We start from the raw sequence: 14,687 nt of genomic DNA, 5'->3' as shown, positions 1-14,687 counted from the left end.
CTACTCCTCGGTCAAGGCGTCGTCTCCAGTCTCGCGCCACTCTTTTGACCGCTCAGTCAATCGTCGAATTCCCTCGACTCGCTGCGCCCAGTGAGCCTCGGATGGCGTACGATAAGTGTAAGCGCGCTGCGACGAAATGACGCCAATGGCTTGCAGAACGGCCTTGCGCGAGTCTCGCCCAAACACAGCAGGGTGATTAATCCACTCCATTGCTGACGTCAAGTCTGCATCCAACGCTGTGATGGTTTGCGCGTCGACTGCAGCGACAGGGGCAATTGTGGCAGTATCTGATGTAACAGACGACTGACCCTCGGTGAAGTTGGAGGATCTCGGCGAGGTCGATGTAGGAGTTTCGCCGCGACTTCCGGCATCGCTGAGACTGACCGGCTTTACGGCACCTGGAGGTAGCGGTGGAAGGCTGCCCTTACCAAGACCCTTGAGAATGCTTCGTGTTTCGGTCAAGAGATGCTGTGCGCGATCATGTTGACCCCGAGTCACAAGTGTCAAGGCTCGAGTCAGCATGTCGGAGGTGAGCAGCTCCATACGCCGCTGGACGATTGACGGATGAGGAGGAATGGGTGGTGTCGAAGGTCTACCATTCTTGGCCCTCGGGTTGGATGGAAGCATGGGCACAGTAAGCAATGACGGGCGAGGCGAGTGCGTCAGGTGGCCATCACGGAGGAGATCACCGTAAGTGAGATCCGCCTGGATCAAAGGAACCTCCTCAACGCTCGGCACACGTTGCTCATCTGCATCGGAGCCACCTCCGAGAGCTTCCAATCCAGACACCAGGCTTTCCCAGGGGTCCTGCGGCATGCTTTCCTGTGTGGAATTGTCTGGTTGGATGACCAACTGCACCAGCACGTCGCGCTTGTCCCCAAATCGCAGGTCTCCGAGAGCGGCCTCGGCATCTCTGCCTGTAGCGCGCTTGGTTGTATGGAGAGCGCCGCTAATCTTAACAAATTTCGCAGGCGAACCCTCTGGGAGACGAAGCTTCAGTTTGACGTTCTGGTGCGAAGTGGTTTGCAGTGCGCCCAAGCAGCCGGCAACACATTCTCGAAGCATCATCCAATCTTTGACGTATAAGTACGAGCCTTTCGTCCGAGTGGACAACTCGATCATTGTGTCGGGCTTGTGAGTCAGGCCAAGGCCGAACGAGTGGATACTCACTCTGCAAATAGTCAGTCATCTATGCTCTTGAGCTCTGCTGATGAAGGTACTCACTTGGCAGCTTCGGCCCTAGACACCACGAAATCAACACTTTCGGGGTCGGAAGTGGACGAGTCGCTGATCAGGAGGATTGTAGAAATGGGGTTGCTGGACTTGCGCTGCATCAGCAAGTCCATAGCAACATTGGCGCCCTCGACAACATCCGCACGAAGGCTCTTCTGTCCGACTGGTCGAATGGAGCTGAGGATCTTGTTCCATCCACCCCACGACTTGGTGGTCATTCCAACAAGGGGCACGCCGCCACCGCTGGAACCGAAAGTTACCAAGCCCATGCGATCTCGGGGTCCGAGGTTTTGCACGAGGAATTTGAGTGCGTCGCGCAAGAGGGTGATCTTCAACCCCTGCATGGACGAAGAAACAGGAATAACAACCACAACATCGAGAGGTATATGGACACTCGACGTGGGCAGATTATCTGCACCGGTGGTATAATCCGTGATGGCTGTATTGTTAGACCGTCCGGCACCGTAAGATGAGTTGATTGACGCCTGTCGCTTGATCTGGCTGGCCCGGTAGTCCTCCTCCTCAGCTCCAGAATGATCCAGGTCATAGTCGGTATGTCGGGACAACGCATCAGAGGTATGAAGATCGCGAAGAGCTCGACGCCAGATCTCCAATTCGTTTCGGCTCTGGAAGCGAAGGTAGAAGCAAGGAAGCTCGCTGACTGATAGATTGAGCGTGAGGACAGGTTCATCTATGATGGTCAGCATCCGATAACCTCTCTCAACTTTGACGGCAGCTTACCAGGCGACGCTTCAATAGACCTGAGATGCTTCTTTATAAGAATCGAGCCTTTCAGCGAGCTCCGAGTCTTGCGCTTGATCTGGTCATCATACTGATGAGTATTTGTCTTCTTTTCCTTGATACAGATAAGCATTTCTGCGAAAAGATAGCACTCCAGATCCTGCCATGATTCGCGATCCTTGCCCACTCGCATGTGTCCATGCAAGCGGAGTTTTCCGAACCTGGAGATCAATCAGTATTCGCCAATGAAAGAACCTCGTCTGGGAGAAAACCTACCGCGAAAATTCAAGGCCGTGCCAGTTGTCGACCCGCGTTCGCAAGTCCTCGGCGATTTCGTCAAGGTTCTCCTGGGGTTCGTATTGGATTGATCGAGCATCCGCAGTAGGAAAGCGAACCACGCCGCCATAAGGCTCATCCTGCGGCTGCGACGCACCCGACGAAGTCTGTCGCAAGTCCTCTGAATCCGGACGCCATACTCCTTCAGGAACTTCCACCGTGACCAAGCAAGTCAAAGCCTGTTGTTGTCTGGACCGGTTGAGCGTTGGGAATTCACTGCGGATGGTCACCGTGGGGGCGGGTATGGGGTTCTTCATGGGAGCCGCGCGAGGGCTAAGATCGGATTCCATGGCCTGAACGTCATAGTCATGCCGCCTGCCGTTGCTCTGCTGCTGAGCATCGTACTCGCCAGACGATCCTGCAGCACTTCCATTTCTGGAATGCTGTTGCCGTGAGCCTGTAGTCATCCGCTCCACTCGCTCGCGCTCACGATGGCTGCCCGCATTGCCCGTATCGCGGCTATCCCTTCTCGCCCAGATGTCCCGACTCTCGCGATTATTGTAAGACCGGCCTCCCGTCTCGCTGGGTGCTCGCCCACGAGCTGACGGCTGATCCCACGGAGTTGGAGTGGTTAACCCACTGCGCTGCGTGGCTGCATCGCTAGTCACAGAACGTACAATGTTGCTTAGTTTTTCTACAACGACGATGGTTAGTATCCCAGCAATGGCACGTCGCTGTGTTGCCCGGAAGTGCATCTTTCGCTTACCGATGTCAAGTACATGACCCCCGCGGCTGGTGTCTAGCCCTAAGGGGGCATCACAGGTGGGACAATATTGGCCCTCAAACTCCTTGATATACTCGTAGAAACAGGCTTCGTGCGCCACGTGTGTGCAGGAGAACTGGAGGACCCGCTCTCCGCGAAGGGTATGCTCTAGCGGCTCCTCGCATACGGCGCATTCAGTACCGACAAACGTTCTATCCCTCCGGGCACGGCTACGGTCAACGTCCATCAGCCCCGCCATTGGTCTTCCGGATCTAGAGTTGAACGATGCTCGCGAAGAGTTTGTGCCGATGGTCGAATGCCAGCCCAAGCCAGGATGGTCGGATTGAAGCGAAGTGCTAATAGTGGAAGGAGCACGAGATCGAGAAGTGTGCGTTTGACCAGATGTACTGGTCCCCGGCCGATCTGCGTGAGAACGGGAAAAGGAACGGAAGCCCTTGAGAGGTGAACGCGAGGGGGACTCTGGCCGGGAGGGGAAATCTGCAGGTCACGCAAAAGGTTGCAGATGCTCGTCAGTAAGTGGTAGAAACGGTCCGCTGGTCCGACTTTCAGTAAGGACACCAATGGGCAATAACGACAATTGAGGGTCTGGTGATGCCACTATTTTTTTACTGCTTGATTTATCCGTGTCGAATATAGTTGGGATTGACAACGCAGGGGACAAAAGGATGGAGGGAGTAAAGCAGACGAGGAAAGAAAAAGGGGAATAAGGTTCCGATGTAGTGAAGATTATATACTAGGCAGTCGTTTAATTGACGCAAGAAACGAATACAATGCGAGGAGAAGTTTGAAGAGATCAGAAAAGAATTGCAAATACGAAGAGAGAGAGAAAAAGAAAACAGAGACAAAAAAACACCCAACTGGTCTCCAAGTATGGTAGAAGATAGTAGGGTAGTACTCACTCAGCGGAGATTTCTTTCTGGAGCGACCAAAGAAGCCAAAGTCAGACAGATTTAGATGACCTGAATCGACGTTCCCAGACTTGGAATCCGATCTGGAAGACGGTCGATGATGTTTCCACATGGACCACGGAAAGGAGAGAGGCTATTCCTGGGAAAATAGGAGAATCATGAGTAACAAGAATGTCAAGTTTCAAGTATCAATAGTTCCTGGTAATGGTGATGATGGTGGTAGTGCGATTGAGGGGAAGGGGGCGTAGCCAGGTAGGAGAGATTTACTGTTTAGGTGAATCAAGTGGGGAGGAGAATCAGAAGAAAGTTAGGACGAGTGGGGAGAAGAGGAAAGAAAGTCCCGATGAACAAATGGGATCTTGGGAAGAAATTGACGAGGGGCCACGGAAGACTACTGGCAATTGCTTATAATTGAGGTTTCAGGGATGAAATGGGAGATGGCAGGGAATTGAGGACATAGAAGAGATCAAGAGAGACATGTGCGAAAAGGGCGAGAGACCGAGAGAGTGATACTGTACCTAGCCTTGGAAGAATAATGTACGATGGCGTAAAAGGGTTAGGACCAGGAAAAGCCTGGAACCTGGAGATATGCTGGATGGTAAACGACCTTTTCTGCGAAGGTGTCTGGGCCGGTATTCAGGAGGCCGTTGATAGTTGATGGGGCTGAAGATGATGATTGGAGCTGAGGGAATGGTCAGAGGGAATGGAAATTTAGTGCATATGGAGTACCGTAGTGTCAATAATCGGGAATACTGTAATAAAATAATAATAATAATAAAATGATATGATGGCTGGCTGATTAGACAATAATCCGACGAGACAGAGCAGCCAAAGACAGGAAGAGAGAGGAGCGAAAATGGACTAACGACGGAGGAAGTTCCCAGTTGATCCTTTCCACCATCATCAAGATTCCCAAAAGATTCTAGCTCTTAGCACCAGTGGAACAGGAACAAAGGTTAAAAATCCCCAAGCGAAGGGAACTCGCAATATTTGCCAGTGAAATGGCAGAGAAAGGACGTTGGTGGGGCAGGAATCTGCACGCGAAATTTTCTATGGAAACTCAAAGGAACAGGAAAAGCCACGGATCCTGTGAGAATGGGTCGGTAACAGTGGGTCAACTACTTAGGTACGAGAAGATGAATAATAGGAGACCATGCGGTGCTCATGCACCCCTGACTACTCCGTGCAAAGACATTAGTCAAATAATAATAATGGCACTCCGGTTCTTCGACTGCTTTGTTTTGTTGATTAGTCTTGAAGAAGTGAGAACAAAGAAAAAAGAAATTATACAGGTACCTCTTAGTATCATTTAGTATACTCTATTTGTATTAGAAAAGGGCCTATGATGTAATGTCCATGCTGTCTATTCTGCAGATTTAGATTAATACTTACTACTCCGTACAGTCCATACAATGCAGGATATCGCATTTGCTGCACCTAGTCAGTCCGCGTAACAACAGTCTATGTAACCATGTGAAGATAGTACAGTTCCTAAGCTTAAGGAGCATTGGTCAACGGGAAATCTCATTCAGTTCTCAAAAGCTGTCCGTATTTAGTCTTTGGCTAGTCCAATGACTACGTCCTGTGTAGATCAGTGAGGTCTCAACTACGGAGTACCCCTTAGGGTCTTTACCTTTCTGGATGACCTGCAGGCGAATACTCTCATAAACTTGTCAGACCCCGGATTCCCTTGCTTGTCGCATTACTGATTCCAGCATTTCTAAGAAACTCACATATTTGACCTGTCAGACGTATCAATCAAATGGACTTCAAGTCAAGTCCCAATTCGGGTATTTTCCTAGATTCTGCATGTCATCTGCTTCAATGGTCTGCTATGGGCCTACGACACCCTGATTCGGAAACTAAGCACAGATCGGATTCGAGCGACAGCGAAAGATAGAATCTAAGATTTGCACTTAGACTAATACCCTGGGCTCACCCCAAAGATGGAGCCCACTGACCCATCCTCATTAAAGTGACCCGCGAGCTTTTGCAGAATGGAGCAACGATTGCCACTCATCCGGGAGCCGACCGTCGATCCCGGAGCGTTTTCTGTCAGGCGCTTGTCATCTGCATGGCATTCCTGGTTTGTCGACTCATCGATTGTGATTTTATTTAGGATTTCCTTCACTTGCTCTCTGATACCAGGACATGTTGACTTGATGATGAATGTTACTACGGAGTACCAGTAGTGCTTATTTGTGGGGGTCCCTGATAAGAGCTCCAGGGTGGTCCTCGGGGTTGTCTTGCCGCATAGAGATTGAACACTACATGTTAAAGGTTGTTGCAATCTGGACACATTTAAACCCCTTTGCTACCCTTAAACTTCGAATTTCTTGTCTCCAGAAGTAAACACTTGGTCAGGGTCTTCTGGCCCATTTACAAATACAAAATGCAAGCTCCGGCAATGCACATCTATCAACATTTGATTATTATCCTTCGTCAACCACCTGTACTGTACTTCGGAATGCCTGTCCATAATTCAAGGACTATCATAATAGCACCTTGATATTTACCAGGCGAAGGACAAGTAGCATCTTCTATCTAACCCCATGCAGACTCAGCGTGCAGAAGGATGCAACTGTGGCTGTTCCGTTGTTGGCCAGATCCTACCAGCCGAACCACGCCACCTCTTATCCGGTATTAACCATGATATTGTACACAGTATGATCTATTCCTCGAAGATCCTTTGTTTGCTTGAATTAATTAACGTTTGGGCCTGATTTGTCCTGGTGATTGTTTCTTTGATTCTTTGTAGATCCATTGGCTATACCGTCCCGAGGTCTGGCAGGTCAATATGGCTCATTCTGGTCGAGAGAATGTCTGAATGATGCAATACTAAGCTTATATCCAATCATGTGCACCAACCTTGTACATAATTACACCTGCTATTCTCCCACTCCCACTTCATATTGCAGATCAACAATAAAGAATATTACGGTGGTATCAAATGCCGACAATTTTGAAAGTTCGGCTTAAACAACAATTAGCTGTTTCTTCTAAACACTAGGGAGTAAATCCCGGCTCTCCTTAACGCACTGTTGAAGTCTGATGGTAGAGTCGCCGTTTCCACGCGAGAGGATCCAAAAATCATCCAAGACCAAATGTTCGAGTTCCATTCCTTCTGTGCTCGGGGTTTAACCAGTTGAAAATTGGGATCACTCGGGTCGCATCCTACTGGACAAGGCAGAAAGAAGCTCTCCGCGATCGGGACCAGGTTGAATTCCGATCCGTTGTTTGAAACCGTCCAGGAAAATCCACCAGTCACTTTGGGCCGTTGGGTCTGTGGTCAACAGCACCTTCGGTTATCCTTGGAACAGAGACCGTGGTAACTGGAACTTCTCCCCCATCTCAAAATTGAGCAATATTCTGTGTCGTGTCTCAATATTGGGCTGTTGTCATCAGTACCGACGGGGACCATGACATCTGAGTTGACTACGCTAATTATTCTTCCCTGGTCTACATAGTTAACTGCTCACTGATGATTACATATAAATGAAGCATTGCCACCGTGCCAGGATGAACTTTTCCACAACTTAGTCAACTGAGTCCATCCTCACTGATGTCAAGCACGAATCACTACCCTTAAATTACATTGTAAAAAAAAGTCTTATAGAAGATATGTAGTTATAGTTGGATCTAAAGACGCAGAGAGTACTTATAGATCAATTAACTTGAACAGTTCAGTGTATTACTGGCAAGCATCATTCATGTTGCACTCTATACCTCTGTTATCCCATAAGTGCACTTATCAGTTATGCCATAAACATTGAAAGTCTTAATAACAAACAGCAGTGTACTTTTGTAGATCCGCTGACTCATGAGACAGTTTGCCTATCAAATCTAAAAGCCGATACTGATAGTACAGGGTCTCAATGTACTACTATTAAATCTGTTGCCCGACACACCGATTCAGGCGTATGAAACAATCATGAAACATTCTGGTCTACGAAGGCTCCTTATAGTCAGTGCAATAATTTCAAATACCATGATTTTTTTTTAAAAAAAATATCTGACTCTACTTAATAGATTGACAACGTGCCGTGCTTATTCGAATTGTTAATCTTGCCGACGAGACTAGCGCAGATTATGATCTAGGGGGAACATATCTGGTTGAGGGAGTTCAATTCTTCAGAACTACCCTGTACACTTCATGTCGCAATGTGATGATACATCCATTTGATCTGTAACTCACAATAACAGATGAATTACCATTATCTCCTGCTGATGTGACATATCTAACGTGCTTTTGCCATTCCTACAACTCGTAGCAGATCAGTCACAAATATGAATACTTAATTCAGAATGCATCCGCTAATGACCTAGCCGTGCTGTTGATGCAGGCAAATTCACATAGGCACCCTCCTCGACGCCTTGACCATTAGCTCAAGACAACAGGTGCAGCTCTGTGGACCGGACTGGATGGCCGTGCATTATGCATGGTCAAACCCATTCATATTTGTCAGTGCATGGTCAAGAGGCACACTTGACAATAAAGGGGCAGTCGTCTCTCTTTCTCATTGTATTTCGACGGATATTAGCTAATGTGACTCACATTTCCTAGGGTTGACAGGGTTGTGTTGGCATGACTGATTTCGAAGCCTCGTCCTGCATTTCCTGGATCCAGCTTGTTCTGCTCAGTATCTGCTGACGATGAGCAGCAAGTCGTTCGTACATTAAGACTCCCTAAAAGTCCACCGCGATCATTTATTTCCTGGTCTGTGTCAATGTTGTTTTCATATGTCATAGCGCGTTGCATCCTGCGATCGAGATCTAGTCGGTCTTAGTGTGCAAGGCCTCCTAAGTAAGCATCAGAAGGACCAGTTGGATATACTCTGCCCAAAAATCAACATCTGATTTTGCTTGCTCTTCACTTTTTGATAAATGAGACTAGAGCATAGGTCTCGGCAATAAGCTAAATTTCTCCAACTCAGCAGCACGCGAGTGAACATCATACCAGTTCCAGTGCTGTACCTAGGAGCACCGCACTGCTTATCTCCCTTGAACTAGTCCTTAGCTAGAGCCTGTGGAAGAGTTGTCAGTGAGAATATCAGAATAACTCAAGGGCTTTGTTTATATCCAACAGGATGATGCACACTTCAAGGTAGCCACTCTGATGTCCGCATCCTCTTCCACTTCGGCTAAATCGGCCCCGAGTCTACTATCTCTCTGCACCTCCCATTTAACCATCCAATAGCAACCCAAAAAAGGGGAGACACTGTCCTATCCATGGAAGAAGCTTGACCTGCATCAGCGATTTATCCATCACTCAGAGCTGTCAGGCCATTTACCCCTCGAGGTGATGGTCTCGGACTTGATTCCGAACCCCGATTGCCATGCCCACAGGCTACAGCCCACCTGCCCCTCCTCAAGGTCATTAGGGAAGCAGCGCCATGCAGATGATATATAAACATTAACGGGCACCATCAGGGACTGAGACAATGATGCCATGCGGCACTGACGAGTCTTATCTCGCATTATCTCGATCCTAACCCCATTAACAGGTCAATCGCTCACAATGTCCGTCCACGCCAATGGAAAGACGCCTACCCATGCCTTTAGTCGGTCTCCCTTTCGCACACGCAGCAACTTCCAAGATGCGTGTCGAGCGCTGCTCGACCCGCTCGTCCCGCGCTTCACACCGGGCTGCAGTCGTGTGAAGATCGGCTCGTCAGCGACCCGGTTCGATGAAGGTGGCGCTCAGATCGAGGGTTTCGCGCGCCCCCTGTGGGCCCTGGGATCCTTGCTGGGCGGAGGCTATGACTATGCTGAGGCAGCTCGTTGGCGCGAGGGCTTTATCAGCGGGACTGATCCCGACCATCCGGAGTACTGGGGCGACATTGAGGATATGGACCAGCGCATGGTGGAGATGTGTCCTATCGGGTTTGCATTGGCCGTTGCTCCTCACGTCTTCTGGGATCCCTTGACGGATAAACAGAAGGAGAATATTGCGAATTGGCTGGCGCAGATCAATGCGCGCGAGATGCCGAATACCAATTGGTAGGTCTTGAATGCCGGGATCACAGACGTGTTTGGGGGCTTGTTCTCACCTTGTCGTGCAGGCTATGGTTCCGGGTTTTTGCCAATCTAGGTTTACGGAGGAATAACGCCCCTTACTCGCTTGCTCGTATCGAGGCAGATATGGATCATCTGGATACATTCCATGTCGACGCAGGCTGGAGTAATGATGGCCCAAAGAGCCATCACCAGATGGATTACTACTCGGGCTCCTTTGCCATCCAATTTCTGCAACTGCTGTATGCCAAGTTGGCGGGTGATTTTGACCAACCACGCGCTGAGAGATACCGGGAGCGTGCAAGACGATATGCTCAAGACTTTGTCCATTATTTCAGTCCAAATGGTTAGTCATCCGCACCTCTTCGATTGGGAGATCCCGTGAAGCTGACTAGGATCAGGCAGTGCTATTCCATTTGGACGCTCGATGACCTACCGATTTGCCATGGTCGGATTCTGGGGTGCACTGGCGTTTGCGGACGTTGAGCTACCTGCGCCATTGACTTGGGGCGTGGTCAAAGGTATCTTGCTGCGCCATTTCCGTTGGTGGGCTACCCAGGAAGACATCTTCAGCAATGACGGCACGTTGAACCTGGGATACTCCTACGCAAACATGTACTTGACGGAAAACTACAACTCCCCTGGATCTCCTTATTGGTGCTGTCTGTCATTTGTTCCCCTGGTCTTGCCGGAATCGCATCCCTTCTGGGCAGCGCAGGAGGAACCCTACCCAGCTGCCTCCCTTCCGGCCGTCGCAGCCCTTGAGCACCCCAAGCACATTATGGTTCATCGTGGAGGACACTGGTTCCTGCTGTCGTCTGGTCAGGCCTGCCATTATCCCCTGAAGGCTACCCAGGCCAAATATGGCAAGTTTGCCTACAGCGCCTCGTTTGGATATTCTGTTCCCACCGGCTCCTATCAGCTAGAACAGCACGCGCCAGACAGTATGCTTGCTCTCTCTGACGATGGGGGCGATATCTGGCAGACTCGAAGATTGGCACTCAATGCCCGGTTTGAATGGCTTGATGGTGTTCCCATGCTCGTCTCCGGCTGGAAGCCGTGGAAGGACGTTGAGGTCGATACGTGGCTCATACCTCCAACCGAGGAGACCGAAAATTGGCACCTTCGCATTCACCGGGTGAGAACAGAGCGCGAACTCTTGGTTAACGAAGGGGCATTTGCAATCTACGGCTGTCGCAGCGACAACGGTCGCATTCTTGGCCCGTTCACTCCAGGTTCAGCCGAAGGTACCTTGACGGAATCGCGGCGGGCGCTCACGGTCTCCTCCGTTGGTGCCGTCGGCATTGTGGAGCTTCAGCCCAATGTGGATCGAGACGGCAAGATAGTACTAGCAGATGCCAACTCGAATCTGATCTACGGTCGTACTCTACTTCCTTCGCTAGGATCGAAGCTCAGCCCCCGGAGCCACACTTGGTTCGCGACGGCGGTATTCGCCTTGCCTGCTGAAGGAAACGGCGACGACTGGCAGAAGAAATGGCGCGCGAGATGGGAACGGGCTCCAGACATCCCGAACAAGCTGAAGCAGATCATGGGGCAGCAGGATTGAAAGGCCAAGCGAAAAACCGCGATGGATTACTCCCGCCCTTCCATAAACTATCTATCTGCATCCCTACAATAATCTGTCTATCCCAGAAGTACAATGAGCAAATGAAATTGATCAACAACAATCGACTGATAATACCGGTAGCTACCAAGACGCTGTAGATTACTTTGCATGACCGCATCAATGACACCCAATTGCCAGCACCGGATGAATGAACGTTTCTGGCTAAATCGCCTGCTCACTAGCTTCAGCCAAGTGAGCCGACATGCCGCACTAAAGCAGTTTAGATGCAACCTTTGACCCCGACCAAGTCGAATTGATGCTGATCGGCTCCTACCTTCCCCGCAATTTTGCTTTTGCTTTCGTCTTTCCCCTCCGCATTTCTGCTTGGCACATCCTCGTCGTTCCACCATTCGCATCGAGCCGTGGCCATCTGTGATGCTTTCACTCAGGTGCCATGCGTGACTCGGGTCATCAACCGGCAATCCCCAAGCGGGAATCAAGCTCCAGACAGCTTGGAGTCTCGATCATCCCATCTCATGCGTTGTCGGCCCCCACACTACCCCGTACTCGTGGAACAAACCACCTTACCCCGGTTATGTTCCCTCATGTTGACCATCAGCCATTCCAGACCGGACAGGGTCAAAGATCCTGTCTACTGGTTTGCTTGGGCCAAAGTGAACCACAGCATGGCTCTAGCATCCTACCAAGATCGATAGGTTCTCGTTGCCCAGACGGACATACACCCCCTGTTCTCTAACCTTCGTTTTTTCCCCGTCCAACCCGTTCTAACGACGAGCTCCAGGCGGTCTCGGCGTCTGACGTATCTTCACCTGAACTGCTCATCATCTGCTGTAATTCGTGGAAAGTTTCCAATGCGCTCGTCGTCTTTTTTTTTCCGTGGCTGCCAGTCATAATTACCCACACGTTTGCAGGGTGACGGTTACTGATATCAGACGCCGTCGGTTATATATACATTACCGGGTCAGTTGGTCGATCTGGCAGGTCTGTTGGAGTGAAAGAGACAGATAATCATTGCTATCCCTGGACTCTTTGATCTCGGATTGTGTTTTCGCTTCAGGGCCCTTCTTCCACCATCTTGTGAGGGATGAGCGTGGAATTTTAGACGCGTTCCAACTGCCTCTGAGTTATCGACTTTTCATCGTTAAATTCTTTATCTCTGCTAAAGAGCCTACGGTCGTCGTCAACATGTCTGTCCTCCTCAGAAAGCTCGTCCACAATGAGGCGATACGGGAGGATCCCAAGGAAATCTATGGGTGGAGAGTGTATATGCTTGCCTGCTCGGTCAGTTGTCCCACAATATCCCTCGTGCTCAGAGACTGACGAGTCTGCAGGCATGCTTTGGCGGTATGCTTTTTGGAATGGAAACAGGTATCATTGGAGGTGTTCTCACAATGAAACCTTTCATGGCGTGCGTATCCTTGCCGAGGATATAACCATGGCGAGTTTGTTCTAACCGTCACCAGGAAATATGGCCTGACCAATCTGAGTTCAGTCGCCCAGGCAAATCTGTCTGCCAACATTGTGTCCACGCTGCAAGCGGGCTGCTTCTTTGGAGCCCTTATCGCTTCGCAGGTGGCTGATCGCTGGGGAAGAAAGCCCGGTCTGATATCGGCATCGATTATGTCGATCGTTGGTGTGATCATGCAGGTTGCCGCCAGTGGCCACCTGGAAGCCATGTACATAGGACGGTGAGTGACCCCGAGCCCCCCTCCCCCCCTGCGTTCCACTCATGTGGAACCATGCGCTAAACGCTCCGTCGTTGCAGACTTATCACCGGCTTCGGTGTCGGTTTCGCCTCGATGATCAACCCCCTCTACGTGTCGGAGAACGCTCCTCGTGCCATCCGTGGCATGCTGACCGGGCTGTACCAGCTCTTCATCACCATGGGCATCATGCTGGCGTTCTGGATCAACTACGGCTCCCTGCTGCACATCAGCGGCCCGGCCATGTACCTCGTGCCGCTGGCCATGCAGGCCCTCCCCGCCATCCTCCTCCTGGTCGGTATGCTCCTGTGCAACGAGTCCCCACGCTGGCTCGCCCGCCAGGACCGCTGGGAAGCCGCGCGCGCCACACTAGCCCGAGTGCGCCACCTGCCCCCCACCCACCCCTACGTCGAGCGCGAATTCCAGGACATCGTCGCGCAGCTCGAGCACGAGCGCCAGCTCATCGGCGGCTCGGGCCCCTGGGACCTCATGCGAGAGATGTGGACGATCCCGGGCAACCGCAAGCGCGCCCTCATCAGCATCTTCCTCATGATCTGCCAGCAGATGACCGGCACCAACGCCATCAACTACTACGCACCCCAGATCTTCAAGAACCTGGGCGTCACCGGCAACGCGACCGGCCTCTTCGCCACCGGCGTCTACGGCATCGTCAAGGTCGTCGGCTGCGCCGTCTTCCTCGTTTTCGTCGCCGACTCCCTCGGCCGCCGCCGCTCCCTCCTGTGGACCTCCGTCGCCCAGGGCCTGACAATGCTCTACATCGGCCTGTACGTCCGCATCGCGCCCCCCGTAGCCGGCGAGCCCGTCATCCCCGCCGGCTACGTCGCCCTCGTCTGCATCTTCCTCTTCGCCGCCTGCTTCCAGTTTGGCTGGGGGCCCGTCTGCTGGATCTACGTCTCCGAGATCCCCACCGCCCGCCTGCGAGGCCTGAACGTCTCCTTCGCTGCCGCTACCCAGTGGCTCTTCAACTTTGTTGTCGCCCGCGCCGTCCCCAATATGCTTGCTACCGTCGGTGCGAATGGTTATGGGTACCTCTCTCTCTCTCTCTCCCCGGAAATCCCCTGAGATATCAGACGCGTGCTAACGGGCTCACAGAACGTACATCATTTTCTCCTGCTTCTGTCTCTCCATGGGTGTGTTCGTATGGTTCTTCATCCCTGAGACCAAGGGTAACTCTCCCCTCCCCGGCCAATCAACAGTTCATGCTGATGAGAATAGGTCTCTCGCTCGAGAAAATGGATGAGTTGTTCGGCGTCACAACGCCCCAGGATAGCAAGGTGGCCGATGCTGAGCGGGCCATGAGTTCGACCGACAAGGAGGCTGAGGCTGAGACCGCCGTGGAGACAAGGGTTGAAAGGCTGTAGATAGCTCTGGCTTGTAATGTCCTGGTGGGAGAGTTACTCGTAACATGCTTTGAATTC

At 51.2% G+C, this 14,687-nt stretch overlaps 3 protein-coding genes across 3 annotated transcripts; 2 read left to right on the top strand and 1 right to left on the bottom strand.

Moving 5' to 3' along the window:
• On the bottom strand, positions 1-3,272 carry AFUA_6G06990 (vWFA and PH domain-containing RING finger protein; the record flags this gene model as incomplete). Its single annotated transcript, XM_745499.1, has 4 exons — positions 1-1,171; positions 1,225-1,924; positions 1,975-2,195; positions 2,251-3,272. The coding sequence occupies 4 exons, from the start codon at positions 3,270-3,272 to the stop codon at positions 1-3; spliced, it is 3,114 nt and encodes a 1,037-aa protein (XP_750592.1).
• Positions 3,273-9,460: 6,188 nt separating this feature from the next.
• Positions 9,461-11,524, top strand: AFUA_6G06970 (glycoside hydrolase family 154 protein; the record flags this gene model as incomplete). The annotated part of the gene is made up of 3 exons (XM_745497.1): positions 9,461-9,942; positions 10,005-10,303; positions 10,359-11,524. The coding sequence occupies 3 exons, from the start codon at positions 9,461-9,463 to the stop codon at positions 11,522-11,524; spliced, it is 1,947 nt and encodes a 648-aa protein (XP_750590.1).
• A 1,206-nt stretch (positions 11,525-12,730) lies between these two features.
• AFUA_6G06960 (sugar porter family MFS transporter) lies at positions 12,731-14,630 on the top strand (the record flags this gene model as incomplete). Its single annotated transcript, XM_745496.2, has 6 exons — positions 12,731-12,826; positions 12,877-12,953; positions 13,009-13,233; positions 13,311-14,294; positions 14,362-14,435; positions 14,485-14,630. 6 exons carry the CDS (start codon positions 12,731-12,733, stop codon positions 14,628-14,630), a joined length of 1,602 nt encoding a protein of 533 aa, XP_750589.2.
• Between the last annotated feature and the right edge of the window lie 57 nt (positions 14,631-14,687).

This window comes from Aspergillus fumigatus, chromosome 6, assembly GCF_000002655.1.
Source record: "Aspergillus fumigatus Af293 chromosome 6, whole genome shotgun sequence".
Lineage (NCBI taxonomy): Eukaryota > Fungi > Ascomycota > Eurotiomycetes > Eurotiales > Aspergillaceae > Aspergillus > Aspergillus fumigatus.
Note: the sequence above shows the minus strand (reverse complement) of the source record. Positions and strands in the feature narration are given on the sequence as shown.